Raw genomic sequence first — 26,499 nt, forward strand, 5'->3', positions numbered from 1 at the left:
CTATCAAAAAATTAATCCCTTCACAGTTTCCTCTGGGTGCAAAGTGAGATATGAGGCAGACATGTCTAATGAAACGCTACAATCATCTAAGGGCGAGGCGATAAAAGCTTATATTAAACTAATGGAGACCATCATTACTGGCTCTATTAGGAGGATTGAGATTTCTGTGTTCTCCTTTGGTGATCTGCATGAAACTAATACCATTTTTTCTCTCCTGTCATGTTCACATAAACGTGTCAATATTGAGGGATTCTCCGAAAATGGAAGGTGGAAGGACAAATTACCTAAATAAACAAAAACTTAACTTTGATGTGATCACAGTTCAACATTATTTTTCATAATTTGCAAATTTTTTATCTTTGACATTGTGGGGAAAAAAGATCAACTTTTCTATACCAGAGTTTTCCCACAGCTCCCATTCCAGGCAGCTTGACTACCTATGAGCTCCTTTAGGCATGCTGATATCTAAAGGTTTCTGTAACACCTAAGGCAGCACAGAGAAGACTGCGTTAAAGGTTTTTATTCAATTAATGAAATTGCTTATGCTTTTCCATTGCTACCCCTGCATCAAAGTCAGATTAGACTGAATGTACCGCTTAGTCATCCTTCTGGAAGACATAACCTACATAAGGATCTCGGCAGCTCCTCCAGAGTTACCGTACAAATTATATAAAATAAAAGACAGATATACCTGACTATTTAAGTTAAATAAACTTTATTCAACCTTGAAGTATCTGTTTTAATGTAATAGAATATTATTAGGTTATTATTATTATATCATGACAAACGATCAAGCCCAGAACCGGCTTAGTCCACATAAACCTTTCTTCAACATGTTCATTATCTTATAAATTTATTTGACATTCCCTTCTGCCCTGAGGTGTATCTAATCTCACAGAAGCTAATCATCTTTAAAAGTAATGTAGAATAATTGAAAATTTTGTTTGTTATCTCATCATTTGAAACAGAAGAAGAAATATTATATTTTGTGCCATAGCAGCCCTATGATTAACACTTCTAAATGTACCCCTATTTCCCATAAATGAAAAAAAAAACACTTAACAAACAATCCTAAAATGCAACTATATTACATTTATGGAATTTGGGAAATTATAAACTTTATATATGTCTTCTAAACTTTTCACGAAACCCTAGTAAAGCTGTGTAAAAAAATAAATCTACATTTTAATGCTGAGCTATGATCTCATAACTGATCATGTGACCTTTATTGAGCGTAATTATTCACTGGGCCAAAATGTTCTTTTATGAAAAAATACATAATTCAGTTAGGAGTATGTCCACCAATAATTTTAACTAAATATAACAGGCTTCAATTCTTTTAGCTTGATTTCAACTTTTTTTTTTTAACCTATAAGTATGATGAAACATCTAAGCTCTTTATTTTAGTTTCTTTTCAAAATATCTCACTATCCTCCTTTAAAATAACAGGTGTGCTGACCTTAGGATGGTTAGGATGGTAGGACAGATAATAAAAAGTACAGAGTTAGCAAAGAGTGGCATGTTGGACCTAATAATAAATGAAATAATAATAAGTCTCTATAAAGAAAAGCCTTACTGTAGATGAGGTCATCTATATCGTTTTTTTGGTAGGGGGAACTGTTTGTTGTGATTAGAAAGGATTAGGATTAAACTTTTTAGCTACAAATTGTTTGTTTGGTTTGAGGTAAGACAAAAGATGCTCTTGTGGAAAATCCCATTGGATCTACTTCTGAGGATGGTGTGTCTCAGAGACCCTGAGAACCTTTTTGGAAAACATGACATAAAAAACCAAAATATCTTAGAACTCAACAGATGGTTGAAAGCAGATGGCCATATTAAAATATCAATTTTTAGACCTTAATTAGTGTTCTTGGTGAAATAGAGACATAGTGGAAAAAGGATTGGTCTAAGATTCCCTCAATCTTAGATAAAGGAGACAAAAATATGCCTCCCTACTGGTAAAAGTTCAGTGTTCAAAGTATTGAGATCAGAAATGCTTGAAACAATTGAAAGTTTTGTCTTGTCGTGATTCGGGGGATAAATTTATTGGTCCAAATCCATGTGAGAGGGACAATGAAGAAGAAAGACAAAAGAAACAGAAGTGCCTCGGACTTAATCTGGGAATTGAAAACGAGGTAGTTGTAGGAATGTAAAGAGGGGAGTGAAAGAAAGAGGGCCAAGGAGGAGGGCGAGAAACACAACAGAAGCAGGGGGATTCAGAGGAGGAGCGAGTTCTCCCCCCTTCTAAAAAAAAGGTTCTTTTAGATTTGGGGTTTAAAAAAAAAAGAGCAAAACATAAGCCTCTTCTCGCCTCCTGGACGTAGTGTCAAACCCAATCACTGTCTGTTCTGGCACTACTGCTCGTCTCCCAGGCTCTGGCTCACAATAGAGACGAGCCTCGGCCGCTACACCTCTCGCTTCCAATCTGCCTCCTCCAGGACAGGCCTGAAAGCAGCGCAGATTTTCGCATTCTCATAAAAAAAGTCCCTAGGTGGTGAAAATTGGATTAGCTGGAAAAAGAAAAAACAAAAAAACACACCCTTCAATGTCTTTAAACGAGCTCATGTTGATTTTGATGGATATTATCAGGTCTGTATTACTCAAAAGCTGGAATCCTTATGGCTGAGGATAAACGGCTGAGTGTAGGTAGTGGCATTGTGCTTTAAGATTCTCAAGAATGAGACTTTGTGTCGGGGGTACATACATAAGGACACAAACACGGATAAACTGCACAGAGATTATTATATCAAACAATCCCTGAGCTGCATAGTCCTGCGCTAATAAACGTGAGCAACAAGGCTTGATCTTTAAAAACCTTGCCACAGCAGAAAAAAAATGTCTGTCTTGAATAGACAACCCTCTAAATCGCATTGTTGAGTAAATCCTGCATTAAAAGGACAGGGTTACTCTGTATTTATACTGTTGAAGACTTTGGTTAAGCTGCTACTGCTACCACTTTGCAGCTCGGGCCTCTTCGAAGCCCGAGTAAATCCATCTCTCAGAGGCCATCTTTTTTTTCTCCATCACACGCTTCAACACTCTCCACCCGACCACCACCGCCCCCACGCCCCCGGCCAGTGTTTACCCGTCACCGAACAATGGCTGGTTACTGGCAATTAAACAGCATTTTCTGAGGAATCCGCGGCTCTGGTCTAATGGCATTACTGTTGGATGATTCAATCCCTGAATAGTCAACAGGATTTTGCCTCTCACCAGGAAAATACGGCTTCATCGAATTAGCCGTATTACATAGATTTGCCCAAAGCTGATGATTCAGGGTTCACAGATTACTGCTCTTTTAAAGATTTCGACAGGACAAGAGAGGGATGGATCCAAAGCTTCATTGCACCTTTAGTGTTGTTGTGTTTTTATTTTTTGCTGAAGATGTAATTACCTGCTTTCCAATCCCATTTTTTCCAACATAAACTTTAATATCAGATGGTGCGAGACTCGTGCAAGCAACAATGCAGGTGCAAACTGCACATTGTGCCCTTTGACCTTTCAAGGGTCGACTCGAACTAGGCAGCTCAAGGAACCAAGGAGATGGGCCAAGTCCATTATCTCACAATGAAGGACTAATTACGGGGCCAGCAAGCCTCAAATCACACGGCAGCAGACTGTCTGTCTGTGTCTGCCGCTCACCCAACATCTTAATTGCTCTTTTATTCTCTCTGTTTCTACAGTGCCTTTCCCTGCGACTCACTCTTCCTCTCGCCTCACTCATTCCACACATAAAAGCGAGATGCTAATTGCTTGCTATGGAAATATTGGTTCTGTGATTACCCAGGCACTGGGTTTGGCTGGCCTATGTTTCCCTCTGTCTGTATGAGGGGAACTGTTGAACCGGTGTTGTAAAAAAACAGAAAACTGCAGCTGTGAAAGGAAATGCATTTGTGCATGGAGCAAGAATGTAGTCTTTGTGCTCTGCAGGCAAGCCCTTAAAATGCTTTGCTGGTTCAGAAAGTTGACATTGAATGATGGCACAGCTAATCTGGTCCAAGATGTTTCCCTCTGCAATAAAGTTAGAAATAAATCTACTTTTTGGCTTGAATATCTCTACTGATGACTTTTGTCCAGGTCTTTATGTTCTCCGTCACTCTGATGATTAAGACATTTATTAGGTAATGTCTAAACAACAGCTGCATATTCTCATCAGACAGTAATCTGATGGGTCCCTTGCAGCTCATGCACTAATAAATCCAAGCAGCTTCTGTAGACGCCGTTAATAACGACATGCTATTAGATTTTTATAGTTGTGGTGTACCTCAGGGTGTACCCCTCAGTCCCTATCTTTAATATTAATATCTTAAGTGTGATGTTGTGGGATAGATTAAGAGAAAGTATGTAATGTTTCTGAAGCAGACATATTTATCAATAGTATTGTTTATTATTCCAGTAGTAAAGTAGAAGTTAGAGTAGCCGCCTAAGCATTTTAACACCATACAGTGTTTCACATACAGGTCAGAGGGTTGAACCAAAGTTTTCTTTGGCAAGAGCCCCTTCCTCCATACTTTTGATATATTTCATATATAGCTTCTGACAAAATGCAAAACTTGCAACTCTCCCATTTTATTAACCTTAGATAGTCCAGAATCTCCACTGGTTAACTAATGTTCTGTTTGGTCCCCCTAAATGTATTTGATGTTTTCTGCTTATATCACCCAAAACCTTAAGTAAAAGAAGATCAGCTCAAAGACAGACTTAGTTTTAATTGTTAATCAACAAAACTCTCATTCATATTTTCTTTACTCTGACTGCTGCAATTCACTGTGAACTTAAATATAAGCACCTGGAGGTGACAACCTGAAAATGAGACACTAACTTCAAAAAATCCTTTTAATCCTTGCCTAAAAAAGAGACAGTTCTGAGCTTTTCACAGGATATCTGAGCCTCTTGTCTTAATGCTTTATATATTCAGTTAAATGGATTGATATAGTAGCTGATCAGCCTGATAACTGGGCATGACAATAATCAAAGTCCACATTTTTTGCTTCAGTTTGCAGCAATGACTGCATTTTATGATCAGTTTCTGAGGCAAAGGGAATGGCACAGTAGGTATCAGGCAGGACACCCTCTGTCGCCTCTGATCGGTTCAATCCTCCTTTACCAGACTTATGACTGGCACAGAAAGGCACAAAATCATTTCCCCCCAGGCTTGCCTCCCAGTACTGCCTGACTTGTTAGATTCAGTATTGATTTTAAATCTTACCTCTGGCATTTATAGCCTTAGATAACCTTGCCCTTGAAGACATCACAGGCTCAATGACCTGAAACTGACTGTATCATAAAGTTCCTGGTAAAGGGTTTTGAAATCTCTATCTTTCCTCTAAATAGACTTTAAAAAGGCTCTGACAATACTCTATTAAGGATTTTAGTCAATGACCCTGGGTCTGAAAAATGTTTTATATAAAGTGCTTTTACAATGTTACTGTTAATAATGCTGATCAGAAACATAAGCCTATATAACTCATCTACTTTCTAGATGCATCTTAATTTCCACCCTCTGCTTCACACGCTAGATTATTATTTCTGTATCTCTGACTGAGTAGATCACCTGCCACTTAACAATAACTCTTTCTTTTTTATCGCAAGCCAAATCTCTGATAATCTTTGTGTAAATAGGGATGCTAAAGGTCTTTCATGCTATTTCTTCACGGTTCTGCTTTGTCCAAGATGTTGGAAACGGTGGAGGACCATGTTTTCCCAACAGACACGGCAGCTGAGGGTCTGGGCAGCGCCGTGATTGGCGGTCGTGGTGCTGGTGGTGGGCGAGCGGAGCTAGAGGGGTGCTGGTCGGCTGTTCAAAGGCTGGCTTTTTATAACGTTGGTCAGTTGGGGATTAAGGTCTTCTGTGCAGCAGAATAGCCCCTCTAATTAAAAAGGATAAGAAGGCAGTGAAATAGCGAGAGGCACGGGAGGAAGCAAAGAGAGAGGGAGAGGGGAGAGCAAATTTGCAGAGAAAAGAAAGAAAAGAAGAACTGTTTTCAGTGGCAGTCCTGCAGCCGGGCCTAGCAATTCAGATGGGATTAACTTTACACTCCTCCCCTTTATTTCTGTCACTCTCTCCACCATCTCTTTCTATTGTGGAGTTTCCGAACCTTACTCTCCACATGCATTTTACTCTCTTGAAAGTATGCAATCAAAGTATTTAGATGGGCCCCAAAAAGCTACATATGTAGAGGTTTTTGTTACAAGCTCCAAACAAAAACCTTTATGAGCTGAAGCTCAAACTTTATGTTGAACTCAACTAAAAACATATCTTTTTTTCCCCCTTGCAACGATTATTTCTATGAATAAAGTGGTATGCTAGCTTGCATTTGTTGCACAAAACTGTGTGTGAGCACCGATGTGTGTGCTCTGCCAATGGCAGAATTTGAATAGAGGAGCTGTAAGCTGCGCTCCAGATGCTGGCTGACAGTAGGTGGGCTGTTTGCTATGGGGATGCCAGGTTGTGTTTTTGTTTGGCCCTCCTACGTCCCGCCTGCTTCCCTCCCCCTGGCCGGTAGGGGGTCCCTGGCTCCTGGGGTGTGTCCCTGCTGACCAGTACCCAGGTATAAGGCTTTTGGGTTTGGCTAACACTAGCCACAGGCTGTGGGAGGTTAACGAGGTACCAGCAGCCACAAGACATTAAACCCTCCCATGGGCAAACCACAAGTGGTAGATGTATCTCAATGAAGGGCATGAATAAGATATAACACAACTGTAGCAAGTGCATAGAGAATAATGAAAGCAAGTGTGGAGGAAAATAAAAAATTGCTAAACCATTTATCCACAAATGTATGCAATGCTGGACTCTTCTTTAAAAATAAAAAGAGAAAAACTGATGTTTCATTTGCTTTTAAAACATCAAAACTAACAAAGTATGTAACTGCACTGAGGATGCATGAGTCTTTCAATAAGTTTAAGCACGGTGCAATCCTTTGCCACTCATATATTTGTCAACGGGTTATCAAATTGTGATTTCAAGGATCTATTTATAGTAGGAGTTGTGCCAGATTAAACCTGTGATGCAATTAGTTTCTTTTGAAAAAAAGGCCATCTCACAATATGATTGTGCAACATAACTCCCCAAGATGGTCATCATTAAGGCACCTTTATCCGTTGAGATAATGTATAAATCGATATATCATAATTAATCACTATTGATATATCTACAACTTACAATGTTGGGTGTGTTGTGACTGCGAGTGACGTTATACATCACAAACACAGGAACAGAATTCCGCTTGCAGTGCATTATATAAATAATAAACAAGGAAGGTTAGATCTCTTTATTTGATTCATGATGGTTGCAGTAATTATGCATCTGTGTCTTTTGTTTTGGGGCTTTCTTTACAAGAACAGGGTGATTTTAAACAAAAATGGCCCACAGAGACGAACACCTATAGGTAATGGTACCTATCTATAGGAACTCAAGTTCTTTGTATTAATGTTATTTTTAATTTGATGAGCCTGCCATGTCATTTTGAGGTCAAAAGGAAAGGCAGCAAGCAAGGAAGGAACTTGTTTTATTCTAATCTACATACATAACATACTATCAACAATAATGACACCGATGGAGAGTTGTTTTGGACCTTTTACCTGATATTTAGATGACTAGCAGCAAATAAGTGAGCTGCTCTTCTGGAGTTTTAAAACATAAACCTTTATTGTGGTTTCGTTAGAAAACTGTCATAATACATGCATGCAAATGAGGATTTTACCAAACCTTTTGGGTCTTAGCTCCCGAGATAAGAGTCAGACATATTCTCACATAAAAAAAATACGTCTTTTTTTGTCAGGAATTGACTCAAAAATAAAGTTAGTTTAATTAAATTGTTATAGGCTGTTTATGGAAACCTTGCAGTAAAGGAGAAGCTTAGATTTTACAGGAATTTCTAAAGAGGCATTTCATTTTGAGAGTTGCAATTTATTCTGTTTATTCTCAAAGAAGGACTTAAACAGCCTGGCTTAATGGACATTGTCAGAGTATATGACACTATCTGACCTATAGTGCAGATCTGAACAACTGAGACAATCTGGGGAGAAGGATGATGATTCTTTTTAATTTATAAAACTTAGAATGTCATCTTCCATAAGAAATGTTGTTTTTTAGTGTCTGAAGAGGAGGTTGCTATGAACTACACTGCAGAAACGATCTAAAAATAAGTTAACATTTCCTAAATTAAGTGCATCTACCCTTAATTTGAGTACCGTAGGTAAATTAGATGATCTGCCAATGGAATTAGTACTTTTACTCTTAAAATAAGATAATTAGATTATATGCACTTAAAATAAGACAATGCAATTGTTTTTTCTTATTTTGAATATAAATTGTCTTGTACCATTGGCAAAGTGTCTAATTTCCTCAATTCAAGAACAAATGCACTTATTTTAAGAAAAAATGACTTATCTAGATTTCAATTTCTTCCAGTGTACTTCCCAGGGAGAAAAGTTCTTTGAAAAAAATCACATCTACATTTGTTTTCTGTGATATTCATGCTCTGCTTTGTCTCTACTGTATAACGTTTTCTTCTTAAGTGCACTGCAAAAAAGATCTAAAAATGAGTAAAAATGTATTAAATTAAGTGTATTTATCCTTAATGTCAGGAGGTAAATAAGATGATCTGCCAATGGAATGAGCATTTCTACTCTTAAAATAAGTATAAAATAAGATTATTTTATATTATGCACTTGAAATAAGAGACTGCACTTGTTTTTTTTTCTTTTCTTATTTTAAATCTAAATTGTCTTGTTCCATTGGCGAAATGTCTCTTTTATCTCCTCAATCAAATAACCAATGCACTTATTTTAAGAAAAAAATGACTTATCAGATTTGGATTTTTTCCAGTGTGCCTTCCTTCTAGAGCAACAGCAGCTCTTCCATAAACACCACAAGTCAATATATCATCAGCTTTAATCATTCACAAACAACATTTAAGGCTTCTTCAGGCATGATCATATCAATAAATCTATCAGTGTTAGGTGCTTCTGGCTGCAGCTTTTGTCCCATACAGTTCTTAAAATGTCAGCGTGTAACAGATGGGCTCAATAAGGCTGGCCAAGCCATTGATTTGACCTTGATACAGACAGCTGAAGTGAACTGAAGGAAAAATTGGACCGACAAATAAACCTATACTCTGCAGTAACTTTAACTCCTTCTTAATGATCTTGTTCTTTCTGATTGCTTTTTTTTGTCTTTATACTCAGCTTAAGGGCAGTATTAGATTTAGTAAATAAAGTTAATAAGAAACCAGCTGTGAATGCACAGACTAGTGTAGACCTTCTTCCTTGGCAGCCAGGCTTCCTCTGTAGCGCCTCAGTCAGTCCCACGATTCTTAGCCTTCAGTTCGTCTTCCTGACAGCGGGAGAAGCGTGACTCTGTCGATTTGCCGGGAGACAGAGGGAGGGCACATTGCCACAGACATTAACAAGCGTCTTCACCTTTTAACAAGCACGGCCCCGTTTAGCTGAAACGCTCCCCAGGGCTATTAGATATTTTCCGATGAATTATATATCAGAGGGTGAAGATGAAAGCACTTAGTGTGAGCCAAGAACATAGCTAGAGGGACAACAAGGGAAGCAGAGTTTTAAGCCTGGTTAGGCTGTTTGTTTTCTGATCGTTTGGGGAAAATGGGAGATCTCCACTCAGAGGCTACAGTACAACTGCAATCAGGAGGAACATTAGGATCTGAATTAAATGGGAGGTTCGGTTGTTCTGGGGTTGAAATTATAAGAATTAATTTAGGAAGTTATTACGCATCCATCAAAATGATGACATTTTTAACCAACAGATTAGATTATCAGAGTAATGTTCAAATATGGTTTGATTCAAACAGCATTGCCTACTTTGTTTAATGTTTACCACCTACATTTTTCTAAACTGAAGAAATTGGGTATGTCCACCTTAACTATTCTCATTTAAAAGGTGCTTTGGTAAGCAGCGAACTTTAAAGGTGGTGGCTACAAGTTCAACTCCTCCCTGCCAGCAAGTGGCGCACTTGCCCGCAGTCCTTCCGAGTGTCTGCCAGCTGGTTGCCAAGTCCGCTAAGGTTTAACTTACCTGTAGGTGAGAAAAATGCCAACCTATGTGGGCCTTCTGGGTACCATTGCTTTTTTTGTCAGTATCAAAGGGTCGACAGATGTTAACACTCATTTTCTTTCTTTTTTTTTTCACTTAGAAAAAAAAACTATATTCAACCTAACACTGATCTCTATTTATTCACTGGATTGCTGATTGGCCGTTGGTAGTTCACAGTGCTGTGAAGTCACCAGCTGCCATATTGGTACTCCCTAGTTAGACCGGTCAGAAAGTAAACGTAAAAATACGTGCGCCACAGCATGATTTTGTCATTTTCAGGGGGGCTTTTAAGACTTTTTAAATAAAGATAAAATCATCACTTTGACACACACTTGCTTTTTCATAGCATCAGTAGATTGCTGTCATTTAAGGTAAAAAAAAATAAAAAATAGGCAGATCACATTGCATATTCAGTATGAAGTCAATGAAGTATATAAATCATGTAATATAACATATTATACAAATCCATCACAACAGAATGAGTGTGTTTATACTATAGTCAGATATTAGCAATATTACACATACTGATGATCTGATCCTATATTTGATGTCTAATGTTATGCCAGAAGTGCTAAACAAATGATGTACATGCAATACACATGTATTTATTATATTGTTATGGTTATTACATTAAATTACATTTCATTAAAGGCATTTTGATGACGCCACTGCATGAAAATGGAGAGTACCAAGATAGTGACAGGTGACTTCAGTAGTTTTGGTCTATCAGCAATCCAGTGAATAAATAGAGATCAGTGATACTTCATTTTATGAAAAAGTTACAGTTATGCAATAAGCTCATATTTTTGTAATTTCTTTTTTTGTATTCATGGCTGCAGTGAGGTTTAATCAAAGTAATCAAACAAGATAGGAGAAGTGATGGAAGAGGAAGGGCATGCAACAAAGGTCATCAGGTGATGAATGTGATTCTGTGTTCATGTTGTATGTCTGCTTGCTTCTGTGTCCTTGAATCCTAGTCGTTCTGAAGGCCTGGTTCTGCTGGACGTTTTGTCCTGTTACAAGGAAGCTTTTCCTCTCCACTGTCACTGCATGCATGATCTGGTTGAATTGTCTGTATAAAGGATCTTGAGATGACATGTGTTGTGAACTGCCTCTATATAAATAAATTATACTGAACTGAATCAAACTTGGGAGGCCCAAAAGTCTGTACGCCTGAGTGCGCTCACTGCAGTGAGCACTATACCATGGTTTGCCCAAAGCTAAATGTAACATGAATTACTATGAAAACCAAGGGAGAAATTATGAACTATCATAAGACACGTTGTTGAGAAAGTATTTGTGTTTAGATCAGAGAGTTCCAGTTTGAGCTAAATAACAGTGAGAGCTAAAATCAAACTCTACAGTAAACCTGAGGCATGAATTCTCTTGTGATGTGCTAATATGAAAATATAATTAGTAAAACTTGCAAATTGTTAAAAGACTTGAGACAGAGGTTTTAACTTGGTGTCTTCCCTCAATTAAGTTAACAGCAGCTCTAATACTAATGTCCAATTTGCTACCAAGTTGAAGAATCTTTGCAGATGGTGACATATCTGAAATTTGGTAATCAGAGAAAAAGATTAGGTACCTCCTTATTGATTTTTTCATGTGGGTTTTTCTGTATCATATATCTAATTTGGACCTTTGATTAATATATATTTAATCATTAAACCTCATTTTCTTTCTTGTCTAAAAGGCTATCAGCCTCCCAATCTGTTCATCTGGCATATAGCCTCCTAATTAATTCCCTAACCTGCTGCTTGCTGGAGAGCATCAGTTAAAACCACTACTGAGGTTAAAACTGTATCTGAGTGGAATAAAACAGAAGAAAGAGAACACACTGAACAATCATTAAACTAGAGCTGTGAAGATCTGTGAAAACAGAAGAGTGGGAAAAAAGTTCTGATAATCCAGAGCATGCACAAATGTTATATAATTTTTAACTTATCAGTTTTAAAAACTGAATTAGGTATTTCTAATTAAAATCTAAATTAACTAACCTCCCCCTTTTTTAACACTTAAAGTTTAGGCAGACTTCCTTTTACTTTTATGAAATTATTCATATATTTCAGTAGAAATAAAACATGTTTTATACATTCTATCGGTTGCAGCCTATCCTATTTTCAGAGATCTTTTATAAACAAACTCTGTTGATAAAGCCTGCAAGTTTGTCATCACTCCCCTGGAAAGTTAACCATCTCTGTTTAAATTGTGTTTGCTCAGGTTGAACGAACTTAAGTGAATCATAGCAAGCAAAGGGTCTATAGTGCTTTTAGAATTTGGTGTGAACTTGCATTTGTAAGATTAATTCCAGGGTAAAAGAGGGGGAGGTTTTCTCTGTTTTTACTGATAAATTTGAGGTTAACAAGAAATTGGACAGACTGTCTACAGTCATGATTAAAGACTGCTAATACAGCATCTAACTCATAATACTTTGTCATGTAATATTCAACTAGAAAATGTTTTGTTCTTTAATAGCCCAGATGAAAGACACAAACGTAGGACTTTAAGTGTGAGGATGAGCGATGGGAGTTTAGCGGAGGATGTGGTCAGGAGAGAAAGTAGCGGTTAGTTCAGCCTTATTAAAGCATGGAGCGAGAGTAAAGGGATGCTGGTAGTCACTCCCCAACAATATTTTGCAATGGAGGATTTTGAGAGAGCAGCAGGGCGCAACCTTATCATTGTGACCCCCTTGCTTCACGGTGTTGACTTTGAGATGCCAAAGCAAAGGTTTTATAGCAAGTCCAGGGTTATGATGCTAAAAGCCTGTAATGATGTAATGTAATATATATATATATATATATATATATAATGAATAATTTTTTAATTATATCCAGTTTATACGATTTAAATGTGAAATAAAATAAAAAAACATTTTGGGGTCAGTTACACTTTAAGTTCTGATGCTTGGAGCAGCAGTGGCATCAGATGAAGGACGACTGTCAGTTCAAGCCCCAGCTCTGGCTTTCAGTGTCATTGTGTCCTTGGGCAAGACACTTCACCTGCATTGTCTACTGATGGTCAGAGGGCCCGGTGGCGCCAGTGTACGGCAGCCTCGTTTTCGTCAGTGAGCCCCAGGGCAGCTGTGGCTACAATGTAGCTTACCACCGTGAGTGAATGGGTGAATGACTGAATGTAGCATGAAATAATTTGATCAAGTCCTCTGACTTGAAAAAGGACTATAGAAGTACAGGCCATTTACCATTTGTGGAGGAACCCTAAATACCACCTCTGAATGAGGACCCTGGAACCTTCAAGTTAAGATTGGACATTTTTTATTTATCAAATCCCCTATTGGGAGTCTTTTAAAATGAATGCCTAAATGAAAACTTTGAGCAGAGTAAAAAAATAAATAAAAATCTATCACAAAATATGATGATTTTTTTTTACGTTTTGTTTGAGTGTGAATTACTTTGAGAGAATAAATTATTGTCAGAGGAGAAAAAATATTTTTTTTCCTTAATCAATAGCATTTCCAGTTTTTATTGCTTAAGTTGTGTTGCCACAAAATGTTTCAATCTTCTCACCTCTGCAAATAGAATTTCACTTTCATTTCCATTGGTTACTAAAACTCTTCCCCTCCCTCTTAAACACATTCATGCACTTTCTCTCTCGCTCTCTCAATAAATACTGAGCATCTCTCAGCTTAATCCGCATCCAACGAGGTTAACCGGAAGGAAACAAATCAAAGCCGTTTGATGGGTTTATAAGCTCAACCAAAGGGGCGTTCTTTATAAACCGGAGACTCAAGTAAGTAGATTTTTTTCTTTTTTAGGGTTTTCGTTTAATTTACAGTCAGACCGGACAGGGAGATACTGGGAGATAATTGAGGAGGCGTGTTTTGGGGGTGAGGGGGGTCTTTTCTCCCCTTTTCCAACCAAAGGAGCATTCAGGCAAAGAAAGGAGAGATCCAACTTCAGATGCTTGTAGTCATGATGGAGGGAGGTCTCCCTTGTTTTCTGTTTATCTAGTTGTTCATAAATCAAATGCCAGTAACTAAGTAAAAGCTATTTTAACCTTTATTAATGGTAAATTGTAGAACATATTAGACAAAAATGATACATGTATGAATAAATCTTTTTTTTTTATAGAAAATTAAAGAAAATTATTCTCGATTATTACATTGCAAAAATGATCTAGAAATAATTAAAAATATCTTAAATTAAGTGTGTTTAAGCCTAATTTTAGTATGTAAATAAGATGATCTGCCAATGGAATGAGTATTTTCACACTTAAATTAGGATAATTAGAAAATATCCACTTGAAACAAGAGACTGCAATTGTTTTTTTGTTCTTATTTTAAGTGTACATTTAAATGTAAATTGTTTTGTTCAATTTCTCCTCAATTCAAGATAAAATGCAGTTATTTTAAGAAAAATGAATTATACAGATTTACATTTTTTGCAGTGTAGATGCACTCTAAAATCTAATAATAATAATAATAACAATAATAATTATAATAAAAATAATAATAATAATAATAATAAAGACAACTTGTTTGGTTTATGTTTTGTTTTGTTTTTTCTTTTTTTTCTTTTTTTTAGAGGAGGGGGTTTTGGTTGTCTGGCAGTCAGCTGGTCCTAGAAACACAATCCCTCTCTTTGTTTTATTTTCATGACGCAGAAAATTGAGGCCTGAACGCGGAGCCGTGGCTGCATGGCGTCCTGTAATCAGGCCAGCGCGTGCCGTCCGGATTATCGCGTTAATTTCTCACAGAAAAAAGAAGAAGGAGGAGGAGGAGGGGAGTAAAGAAAAGATTTGAGCCAATGATAATTAATAGCCTGACAGTGCGGGGGGTGTTTATTATTGAGCGGATGTGTAGCAAGGAGAAAAGTGACAGATTGAGTTTTGGGTGAACAGGAGCAGCCGTTATTGGCTTTAGAGAAAAAAAGAAAGAAAAAAAAGTCTGTCCGTATCAATAAAAGGAGTCTGCACACTTTAATACCTGGCAGGAAAGATGCTAAGAAATAAAAATAAAACATTAAAATAATTAGCCTACATGTTTAATTGCTTAAAACTTTAAAGAAACACAATAGAAATAGGTATTAAAGGGTATTAAATAGTTTTGGGAAATATAAATAAGTTCTATTTAAACATATCAATTGCAAACTCAATGAATGTGCTTTATTTCTGTTAAACTATATATATTCAATCCAACGTTTTAAATAAAACTAATTCAATTTACATATAAGCTTTTAAGACCTCTAACTGATGAAGTTTATTTATTGAGGTAAACATTTGAATTAGTTTATCATTTAAGATTGTTAACACTTATAGCTGAACCTTATAAACCTAAAACTTGTTGAAAATAATTTTACAATTTTTGTAACTTTTTATTTCTTTATATTTGTTTTTTTATTTATTTATCATGAAATGCGTAATTAAATAATCAAAATGATCTTCTTCCTTTTTGTTGTTATAATTTAGCTGATTTATTTAAGTCCTCTGACTGTTTATTAAAACGCGCTGAATTGAATTCGTGCAAATTGTTGTATCAAATGTATTCAGCCCTGCAGGTAACAACCAAAATAAACTTGGAATTAAGCTAATGAGGTTCTCCCTTTAAAAAGAAAATTTATTTCCATGTCTTTTATTAACATAAAATGAAATAAAATGCATGCAAATGTTTCCTCGATTTAAATAAATTGCTCTAGTTTTTCGCTGTAATGAGAAAGTTACACTTATAATCACACTTTTAGAGAAATAAGTTTATGCAAATTATCACAACTTCTGTTGAGCTTTAAATAAATAAAAACTCCTGTTGAGCTTGATTATTGCTATAATTGTTCTTTTTAAATATTTAGTAATTAATAATGTTTGGGTTGTAACTTGGTTTCCAGCTGATTTAAATTAATACATTTTAAAATGATGCATGTTTCGCACGTTTCCTGTGACTTCATGATAAATAGTGGTCAATCTCCGCGTTTGTTTAGATGAACTGCTCCTCTCTAATCAACACTTCTGCAAAGTATCACCTTTCAAATCTAATTACCGGGAGCAATTCATTATAGAAGAGGAGGTGGAGGAGGAGAACGAGGCCCCCAAGTTTTATTGGAGATGTTTTAAACTTTTCCCTCAATGTTTTCCTCCAGTTTCCAATTTAAAACTTTACCTTTTCTATTTTTTATTATTAAGGAAACAAACAATGGCGTCCAAATGTAGATATAAAGATGCTGAAGTGTGATTAAATGCGCGCTCAGTTTGCAGCCTCATTGTTTGTCCCCCTTTTGTTATCAGCAGTACTTATCAGTCAACACTGGGCTTTGTTTCTGCAAATGGCCCCCCAATCAGCTGTCTATTTAGCTTGGTCCCCAACCTGTGGGTGTATATGCTAATTGGGTGCTCAGTTGGCCCCCAACTAGAGTGCGCATTTTAACGACAATGTTTTGTTTTGTTTTAGGTTTTTTTTTGGTGGCGCAGAAAAAAAAAAAAAAAAAGGAGGAGCGGGTGGGTGGGAGATTTTTTAGGCGGGGTTATAGAAACTGTTGGAGTGATGTTTGGAGGGAGGGGGTGTGATGGCGTAAACGCATGTCAGCGCAGCAGAGCATCTTCAGACCAGCGGGGGGACAAGCTGGGGGTCTCTCTTCGGCTTTAAGAGCCCCGCGAGTTGGAGGACGCCCACTTTTTTTTGAAACGCACAGCTGTGCGTAAAGACGGCGCGTAAAAACCAGCGGATATTTAAGTTTTTCTTAATATTCTCAACATCTCTATCTATTCCTTCAGATTTATCTGGACCATTCGAGAATTCAGTGAAATTGGAAAAAAACAACCTTTATTTTTTTGCACCGTTTAATAGTTTTGTGGATCGGGGATCTCTCTGCACCGGGCGCAAGCATGATGTCCTATCTTAAGCAACCGCCATATACAGTGAACGGGCTGAGTTTATCTACCTCAGGAGTGGACCTCCTGCATCCATCAGTGGGATACCAAGGTACCAGAGCGCATTCTTGCTTCTTCATTAATAATGAATTTTACTTAAAGTCACATAATGCTTCCTTTCTATTCTGATTCTCTATCGGGAAAATGTTGGCTCCAAATTGCATGATCACTCTAATATTCTTGTGGTGGTGTGTCATTCTTAGCGACCCCTCGCAAACAGAGGCGGGAGAGGACCACCTTCACCAGGGCCCAGCTGGATGTGCTGGAGAACTTGTTCTCCAAGACCCGCTACCCGGACATCTTCATGAGGGAAGAGGTGGCCTTAAAGATCAACCTGCCTGAATCCAGAGTACAAGTAAGTCTGAAAATAATCTATATAAGAAAAATAACACTTAATATAAAGTGTCTGGAATCTTTAAGCACTAATATGTTTTATCATTATATTGATTAACAAAAGGTTTCATCATTCTGTTGCATCTTTAGCAGATCAGATGCGTTTTTGTAATGTATTGTCTATTTTAATTTATATATTTTATGTTTGCTTTTAGGTCTGGTTCAAAAATAGGCGAGCCAAGCATCGCCAGCAGGCCCAGCAGACCCAGAATGGCGCGCAGAACAAGTCTGTGAGCAGGCCGGTGAAGAAGAAGGGCTCCCCGGTCAGAGAGGCCAGCTCTGAGAGCGCAGCCAGCGGCCAGTTCACGCCGCCTTCCAGCACCTCCATCCCGGCTGTGAGCAGCAGCAGCAGCGCGGCACCTGTTTCCATCTGGAGCCCGGCCTCCATCTCTCCGCTCTCCGATCCGCTCTCCACCACCTCCTCCTCCTCATCCTCCTCCTGCATGCAGCGCTCCTACCCGATGACCTACAGCCAGGCGGCGGGATACAACCAGGGCTACACGGGATCCTCCTCCTATTTCACCGGGATGGACTGCGGCTCCTACCTGTCGCCGATGCACCACCAGCTGTCCGCTGCGGGCTCCGCCATGAGCCCCATGAGCGGCAGCGGGGTATCCAGCCACCTGAGTCCGGCCTCTTCGCTCTCCTCTTCGGCGTACGGAGCGGCGGGTCTGGGCTTCACCGGAGCCGCTGACTGTCTGGACTACAAGGACCAAACTGCAGCTTCATGGAAGCTCAATTTCAACTCGGACTGTTTGGATTATAAAGACCAGGCAGCTTGGAAATTTCAAGTATTGTGAGGAAAAAAGAAAAAAAACTTTCATTAACCCACGCAGAGCCGGCCTTAGACCGAATGGGGCCCTGATTGGAATTTGAATGAAGGGGCACCACCAGAAAGCACAGGAGCCTTTTGGGTGTTTTACATATCTGCACCATTTGTTTCTAATTTAACAACTAGACTGAATATATTACATAATATGATAAAAATATTTCACTGAATATTAAGTGGTTCTATATAACATGTGAAAAGTCCAATCTCCTGGGGTGGCCCCCGTTGGCTTGGTGGTTCTAAGCAGCAGCTCACTCATACTATGAGTCAGCTTTGCATTAATGCAACATATATAGTGTTTTGTTTCCTCCACAAGAATTCAGGCCCCAACTTCTACCTCGGGTCGAGCAGTGCAGGACTGTCTCACACTTGTTGGACTAACTTATTGACTATCGAGACTCAACTTTGATCAAGGGCACGGAACAAATCTGCTGACCAGAAGAGAAGAGGGGGATAAAGGATCAAGAGAGACTAACTTGGAGGAGTTTTAAGGATTGGTCAGGTTTTTTTCCTCTAAGCTCCTTAAAGACTCTCCTTTTCTTTTTAATTTTGTTGGCACGCTGAATGGGCCCCCTTTGATCAAAGCGATGTGCATGAGTGTCTGTATTGTAAAGAGTGTGTGTGAGAGTGTGTGAAAGAAGCTCAGACGCAAACCCGGATGCACTACTTAATTTATATTTAAAAAAAGAAAACACAAATATTTGACAATCAGTCCATTTGCGTGTGAGCCAAAACAATGTATTTTATGTGTTTCATATTTTCTTTTCTTCCCTTGTAAAGTACCCTCTATTTTTGTTTTTTTACCCGACTTGTGGTTCTTTGTATAAACTGTATGCAATTCTGCTTTGCGTAAAATGCGCACTAAAAGCAAGCTGTGAATTTCATATTTTTATTTCCATGTTTCAAGTGTTCATTAAAAAAGGATTTATTAGTTGAAGAAGCAGTGTATGCATTTCAAGGTCCTTTTCAAGTTGTAAAAAGCAACAGAAAACAACAAAACTGGTATAAAAAAATAATAAAAACCATTTCTCTTAATCCATCTGATTTGTGTTGTTTATTAATCAAAATGTCAACATATTATTTAATTTACTGTGAAAATGATTTAACGACTTTTAAGCAAATTATTTTGAGGCAAGTCAATATGCTTTACTTTTATTTTCTTATTGTTTTTTCATCTATCAGCATCCAGCGAATGGAGAAGAATTTGTGAGTTATCAAAGAAGCATGTTAATCCCCTCTTTAAAGCAGTTCAACATTTCTCTTCAAGTCTTTGCTCAGATGAACACGGAGAAGGATGACCTTGCTGTTGAAACAGTTTTTGCACAAAATGACGCAACAGGAGCGCACAGAGCAAAGGATCATCTGTGGGCCTCCTGAAAGAACAAATCCACAATAATAGACTGCAAAAAAAGATATCTAAATAAGTGCATTTTTTTCTTGAAATGAGGATGAAGTGAGACACTTTGCCAATGGAAAAACGACAATTTATATTTAAGATAAGAAAAAAACAATTGCCTTGTCTTATTTCAAGAGCATATTATCTAATTATCTTACTTTAAGAGTAAAAGTACTCATTCCATTGGCAAATTATCTTATTTACCTACTCAAATTAAGGCTAAAAACACTTATTGAAGACATTTTTGCTCATTTCTAGATCGTTTTTGCAGTGTAATAGTAATAATAATAATAATAAAACTATACTACACAGTTCACAGATATTGTTTAATATCTAAATCAGAAAAATATAAAAATTGTAATTGTTAAGATAAATCCAACCTTTTTGTTCTGAGAAACTTATGGTTCAATCAGCGCCACTGATACATTAAAGCAGAAAAAGCTGGAGATATGGCTTTAATTAGCACTGAACAGGAAATGTGAGAGAGAGTCCTCTCAAAACTGAGCCGTGACTTTTTGCTGGGTAGTCGGAGGGCTTTGTATTGTTCATCTGACCACTAATTAGCAGCAATAGACCCAATTATGCTGCGGCAGGCAAACAGCATTTGAAGTGAGCTGAAGAAGGCTGTACTAACATCAGCTTAATGTATCATCCGGTACTTTCGTTCTTTAATAGTTTTTTTATAATAATTGAACAGATCAATAGTCATGAATTGAAAGTTATACTGAGAAAAAATTGAGATATGTAAAAAAAGAAATCCTAATTAGTGACAAAGTTGATTTAAATGGGTTTAAATGTTAAACAGGTGCATAAATATCATTATGTACACTTTTCAGACAACAGAACATAAACTGCAAGGGACATTTATATCAGGGCTATTTAAACCTTCTGCATGTTTTCTAATACATGTCAATAAAGAGCAGTAAGTCAGCATTTGAAGCGGGGGCCCATCCTGTAATTAAACACAAGCGGCCCTAACGATGACATATGGGCCAGGCAGACGCGCTTTATTAATCTCTTCAAAGCATTGGATGATGTTAAACAACAATCAAGAAAAAATGGAGACAGATAGAGAGGAGCGATTAGACCGCACATTTTGACGCCCCAAGGCCAGGCTTTCCCAAAGCGACCGGGGATTTCTGGGATTTCCTCCCAGCTGGAGGAGAGGGAAGCCGGCTGATACTGTGTGGTGGATGGGGGGGCAGCACCAGTTAACGTTAGATGTATCTCAGATTCACTTGCTGCATGTAAAATAAACTGTCTAAACATGATGTCAGCCTTTTATTTAAACTGGGTCATTTATATTATCTTAAGCTCTATACTGGAAAAAAATCGAAATCTAGATAAGTCATTTTTTTTAGATTGAGGAAGTAAAAGAGACATCTTGCAAAAGGAACAAGACAATTTACACTTAAAATAAGAAAATACAATTGCATTGTCTTATTTCAGGTGCATCTTATCTAATGATCTTATTTTAAAAGTAAAAATTCTTATTCCATTGGAAAATCATTGAATTCACCTACTCAAATTAAGGGTAAATACACTCAATTTAATAATTTTTTACTTATTTCTAGATCGTGTTTCCAGTGTAAAGTACAAGCACTTACTTAACAATGCCAAGCAGTACATGTTTTCGGGGTCCCATCAGTATGAATACTCTAACTGCCATTTCAGAGATGGACCTGGTAAATCAGCAGCAGGTGTATGAGCTCATGATGAACAGAACGGGCTTTCTTTAAAAACAAAAAAAATAAAGACAAGAGCATTTCAGTTAAACGGCCAATTGGTGAGAATATAACTGAAGACCATTGTTATACATAAGCATGTGTCCTACATTCTCAGGGAGCCCATGCCTATCACATATAAGCATAGTAACACATACATAATTCATCTACAGCAGCAGTCATGGAATCTCATTTAAATGAATGAAACAATAGTGTTTCTGTGCTCCCATCAGACAGGCGGTTACCTCCCCATACTGGCCGTGTTGAAATGCTGAATATATGGATTTCGGATCATGGATTAAGCTGTTGGTTGGGATTAAATTTAATTCTATAATGCATGGACTAAATGATGCAGTTTTATGGTTTCAATGGGACTTAATGTTTTTGTAATTGCTCCAATATTCAACAAGTAGTAAAAGGGGAACATGTGGCTTCCCCTTAATCGTTACATTCCTTATGTTTTGGTGTATATATTGTCGTTGTATTTTCTGGGATAAAATAAATAAATCTCAGACTTATTTAGAACTTGTAGAAGCTTTGTAGAACAGATATGAATTAAAGTATCAGAGTCAATCTCAACTCATAGAAAACATCTATTTCAGTTTATTGGTTAAAAAAAAACATAATGTGGGGAGTGGGCATTTTTATTTCTGGTTTTCATCATCATTTTTTTTTTTAGATAGTTTCACTCTTAAAAAGTCAAATGAAAATACTGTTGCATCATTAATGATTTCCAAAAAGGGAATTTTGCATCTTCATGAGACTTTTGTCTATTTTTAATGACAGGGAAAAAAGCCTAAAAAACATGGGAAAAGATCCTGATTTGTTCTGCTGAAATAAATGGTTGAGTATAAGGTCAATCACTGATTCTCCACTATCCATCTTTTCATTCCATAGGTCTCCAGGTTTATCACTAGACTCTTTGCTGTGCCTCCGATTGATGCAAACTCCACCTGACTTGTTAGATTGGGTGGAAAAGTGGGCCTTTTAAAGTCTGAATTTGTTTCAAACAGTGATCTTTGGAAACTTAAGCTTTGAACATTATTCTCAAAATGCTTTTTACTTTTCCAAAGCATTCTACCTGGCTATTGCTATTCACTCATTAATGTTCTTAAGTAAACATCTGGGGCCTTTACAGAACAGAAGAATTTATAAAAACATTAAATTACAGACAGAAAAACTCCATTTGCGAATTAGACTCTTTCTGATGCAATTGGTTCCTCTCGATTTTTTCCAATATCAGAATAAATGGGTGTAAACACATTTAACGTTAAAAGCTGTTTCCCAAGCCATCACAAGGAAATGGTTTGAACCAGATCCACCCACCATGGAAGAATGGATTGAAATTGTTCACCAGATTTATGCTATGGAAAAGATTTATTTTTCCCTCCAAGCATAAAAAATATTATTATATTTCATAAGATCTAGACCAAATGGACCAAGTACCATAAAACCTATTAGATTCAACTGCATTTGATTTTTTTCTTTCATGTTCTTATTGATTTTATTGCTCGAGGTGGGGCAATCCCCATTATTGTTCAATTCAGTTTATTGTTGTTATCATTCACAACTAAAATTTGTAAAAGTCTGTAAAAGAAAATACTAGAAAGGCATGGACAAAATAGCTTTGACTCTCCACTTATGCCTTCATTGAAGACCTTAAATGCGTAGAGCTGTAATTAATGAATGTGATGGAAATCTGTCTTTCTAAATAAAAAGAAAAAAACAAAACAAAAAAGCTGCATCCCCTTTGGTCCACACTGCAGTTATAGCTGGTTGTGGTAGACCAGATGACAATAAAATGTAATATACAAACATCAATCTCTCATAAAAGAAATGTGACAAAGTTTTATTTTTGCAAGGAACAAAATTCTCTCCAGCATTTTGCTGTATTGCTTTACATGCATCTAGGTGTAACACAGAGCAGCCTCTTGGCTTTAGTCCATTTTCTAAGGAGTTACTGCGGCGAAAGCATATTAAGTCCTTCTCTGATAATTGTAGCTGTTTTCACCCTCTTTGAGGCTATTTATTACTGCAACAGCAGCACACGGCAGGAAGGTTTCTAATTTTAAAAACTCATGTAACGGGCCAGGCTTGTTCTGGAGGTTAAAAAAGTGACGAGCTGATTATTACGCAAACTCCAAAATTTACTTACACAGAATGAATTTCATAGACTCTTCAGTTATAATAAGACGTTTAGGTCTTCAGTCCAGAGAATATAATTTTTGTCTTTAGAAACATCGAGAGTTTCTGCAGAACAGACAGTGGGAAAACTTCAAATAAGCATTTATTAATACAAGCGGGCTGTGGCTCAGCTGCTAGGGCATCTATCACAGGAAACTCTGTTGGAAAGAAACAGGTTAGAGCCATAATCTGATGGATGATGATTATCCATGTGAGTCACTAACCTGATTTAACAGTTCAGTCCATTGCTAGAGAACAAGGTAGGATCCAGCCGGTGAGCTGCCAACAAGATGCGACAGGCGCCACCCAGAGTGTCCCAGATGCTGCAGCCACAGAGATCATGCTGGAGTCCGAAGCCAGGTCAGGCAAACAGATCAGAACAGGAACAGGCTGGTTCAGGGGTCCAGGAGTCCACAGACAGCTAAGGCAAACCGTTCAGACAGGAACAGGCAGGCTCAGTGGATGAGAGGCAGAACAGGTCAGGATCAGGAAATCAGAAACACTATGGTACGCTAACAACCCCCGAGAATGAGAGCAAGATAATCTGCCCTGATATCTGGATGCAACCACCTTAAATAGAAGCAGAAGTAGGTGGATCACATGAGCAGTGATTGAGCAACCAGGCAGAATTGGACAGGTGAATGGAGTTAGCAATCTAGCCAATAATCAGCACCAAGACCATGAGATGTTGTTTTCTGAATGTCACCTCTTGAATTAATCATTGATGAGTTTTGCCAATAATGTTCCCCGTTTTCTCAGTTGTGGATGACAGTTCTCTCTCTTCTTTGCTAAAGACCCCATAGTGTTAGCAGTGCTTTTTTAATAGCTTCTTCCTGACTATTCAATGTCAATGATTTTGTTTCTCAACTTTTCTTGTCCTTCAGCCATGTTCCATGGCAAGATGTTTAAATCTTATTTCCATCACCAAAACAGTTACTATTTAAGTTATTTCTGGATTCTGAAAGGTCTGGCAGTAGTCTGACTTCAATGACATGGTGTACTTAATCAAGGTATCGTCGTTTTATTATAGTTTTCTGGTAATATGAAGAATTAAAGTGTGTTCAGAAAAGCAAAATATCAAACATAACATTTTACGAAACACATGCAAGTGATAATCCTTATTTGAAAAAAGTGTTTTTTTAAGCACATTTCTGCAAACACCAGCACATATGTTATATATATATATATATATATATATATATATATTACCTAAAACAGAAAGCTGATTACAGATTTACATAAAATACACCATATGTAAAAGAATGCTTTGCCACTAAAGAATTAGTGATTTACATAAACTTAAAGCCGATCTCTTTTTTTTTTTTTAAAGCATCCATTTAGTGTCAGACCAAAGCATCCTGGATTATACCTAAAGTGGACATTCAGCCAGCAAAGCACTTCTGCTTTTATGCAAACAGACCATAACAACGAAAAAAACCACAAATCTCCTTTTAAAGCAAAAAAGAAAGGTTTTAATAAGAGATTACAGACATTTAATGGTCACATTTACATGCCTAGGCTTAAACTAAAAGCAATGCCAAGAGATGAGCTCTGTCAAAGATGTGAATATATGGGATGTAGCAGGAATTGAAACTGCAGAAAACATACAGATAGGTTTTAATGAGGTCGAACAAGATGCTACCTGTTATTTATAATCCTTCTAGCTGTAAAAATGTGACAGCTGATAATAAAGCTGTTCAATGTATGTAATTGGCAACGTTTTTTTTTTCTTTCATATTTTCCTTTACACAGATGTAAGTAATAACATAACATCCAGTAAAAAACCTATTAAACACGTCTATAACCAAGCTACTACACTGAGAGAAAAGTGGAGAATGCCACATAATCCAGGTGTCCATAAGGAAATTATGTGGAGCAGCCAAGGCAGAAGGGAAGTTGGGAGACTGAGAGAGGAGGACTAATTAACTTGAATAGAGCTGAATTGAAATAGAAAGTACAAAAACCAAGGGGGGAAAGTCTAATAATGAACAAAGAAAACACAACAATAGACTAAGCAACTAAAGACAAAATAATTAACTAATATACTTTGAGAATGGGAAACATCAATGGAAACAAACTGTTATCCTAAGTAGCATAACAGTTCGTATTTGACTGAGAATGTCAACACAATCGTGGAAACGTAAATGGACAGAAGCAGGCGAAGGTAAAGCTTGTCTGCATAGTAGTGTTCAGTTTGCGATATTTTCCTTATAAAAATCAACTTGTTTAATTTGATCAACTAGTAGCTTTTTTTAACACAGATGAACCCTCATACTAACACCTCTAAACAAATAAAAAAGTCTACTTTCAATCACCGACAAGCAGCGGCAAATTTCCCACCATATTATGATTTACATCTATAGCTAAAACTTGCACACAATCTGGAACATTACTGAAATGTAATGGATTGTTCCTTGGCATGAGGTACACCCCTGATAAAACACCTCTGGATACATACAGCCATCCAAACACACACACGCCCATACTCATTCTGCCATCGTAGTGAGGACCTCCATTGACTCCCATTGACTTCCATTGATTTTCAGCCATTTTCAACCATTTCTATGTCCTAACCGTAAAATTAACCCTAAACCTAACCATTACCGATGCATACCTCACCCTAACCCTAACCAACTGACATCTTAGCCCTAAACCTACCGTAAGCATTAGCAAAATAGCATGTGAGGACCCACAAAATGACTCTGAGGGCTATACAGGTAGAACCACACGAACACACACACAAACACACGTTTGTTCTGCTATATGTAGTGAGGACCCATTGACTTCCATTGATTTTCAGTCATTTTCAACTCTTTCTATGTCCTAACCCTAAACCTAACCATTACCAATGCATACTTCACCCTATCCCTAACCAAATCGACACATTAGCCCTAAACCTAATCATTAGCAAAATACCTTGTGAGGAGCAGCAAAATGTCCTCACTTTTCAACAACTGGTCCTCATTGTGATGGTGAAAATGAAACAAATGGTCCTAACTTTGTGCTCACAAAATTCTGCATAGAAGTTTGTGAG

The 26,499-nt window shown here is 37.4% G+C and overlaps 1 protein-coding gene across 1 annotated transcript; it reads left to right on the forward strand.

The window, feature by feature from the left end:
• Positions 1-13,707: 13,707 nt before the first annotated feature.
• Positions 13,708-19,186, forward strand: LOC107090856 (homeobox protein OTX2-like). Its single transcript, XM_015384459.1, has 4 exons — positions 13,708-13,810; positions 16,857-16,991; positions 17,143-17,294; positions 17,488-19,186. Exons 2-4 carry the CDS (start codon positions 16,895-16,897, stop codon positions 18,130-18,132), a joined length of 894 nt encoding a protein of 297 aa, XP_015239945.1. The 5' UTR covers positions 13,708-13,810; positions 16,857-16,894; the 3' UTR covers positions 18,133-19,186.
• The last annotated feature ends 7,313 nt before the right edge of the window (positions 19,187-26,499 follow it).

The sequence above is a fragment of the Cyprinodon variegatus genome, unplaced genomic scaffold (genome assembly GCF_000732505.1).
Source record: "Cyprinodon variegatus isolate N-32 unplaced genomic scaffold, C_variegatus-1.0 Scaffold313, whole genome shotgun sequence".
In the NCBI taxonomy this organism is placed as follows: Eukaryota; Metazoa; Chordata; class Actinopteri; order Cyprinodontiformes; family Cyprinodontidae; genus Cyprinodon; species Cyprinodon variegatus.

Bases quoted from the DNA above. Each gene is read 5' to 3' on its own strand.
- LOC107090856 (XM_015384459.1), top strand. From the start codon at position 16,895: ATGATGTCCTATCTTAAGCAACCGCCATATACAGTGAACGGGCTGAGT. The intron at 16,992-17,142 runs GTACCAGAGCGC...TGTCATTCTTAG, and splicing joins TCCATCAGTGGGATACCAAG to CGACCCCTCGCAAACAGAGG. The intron at 17,295-17,487 runs GTAAGTCTGAAA...GTTTGCTTTTAG, and splicing joins TGCCTGAATCCAGAGTACAA to GTCTGGTTCAAAAATAGGCG.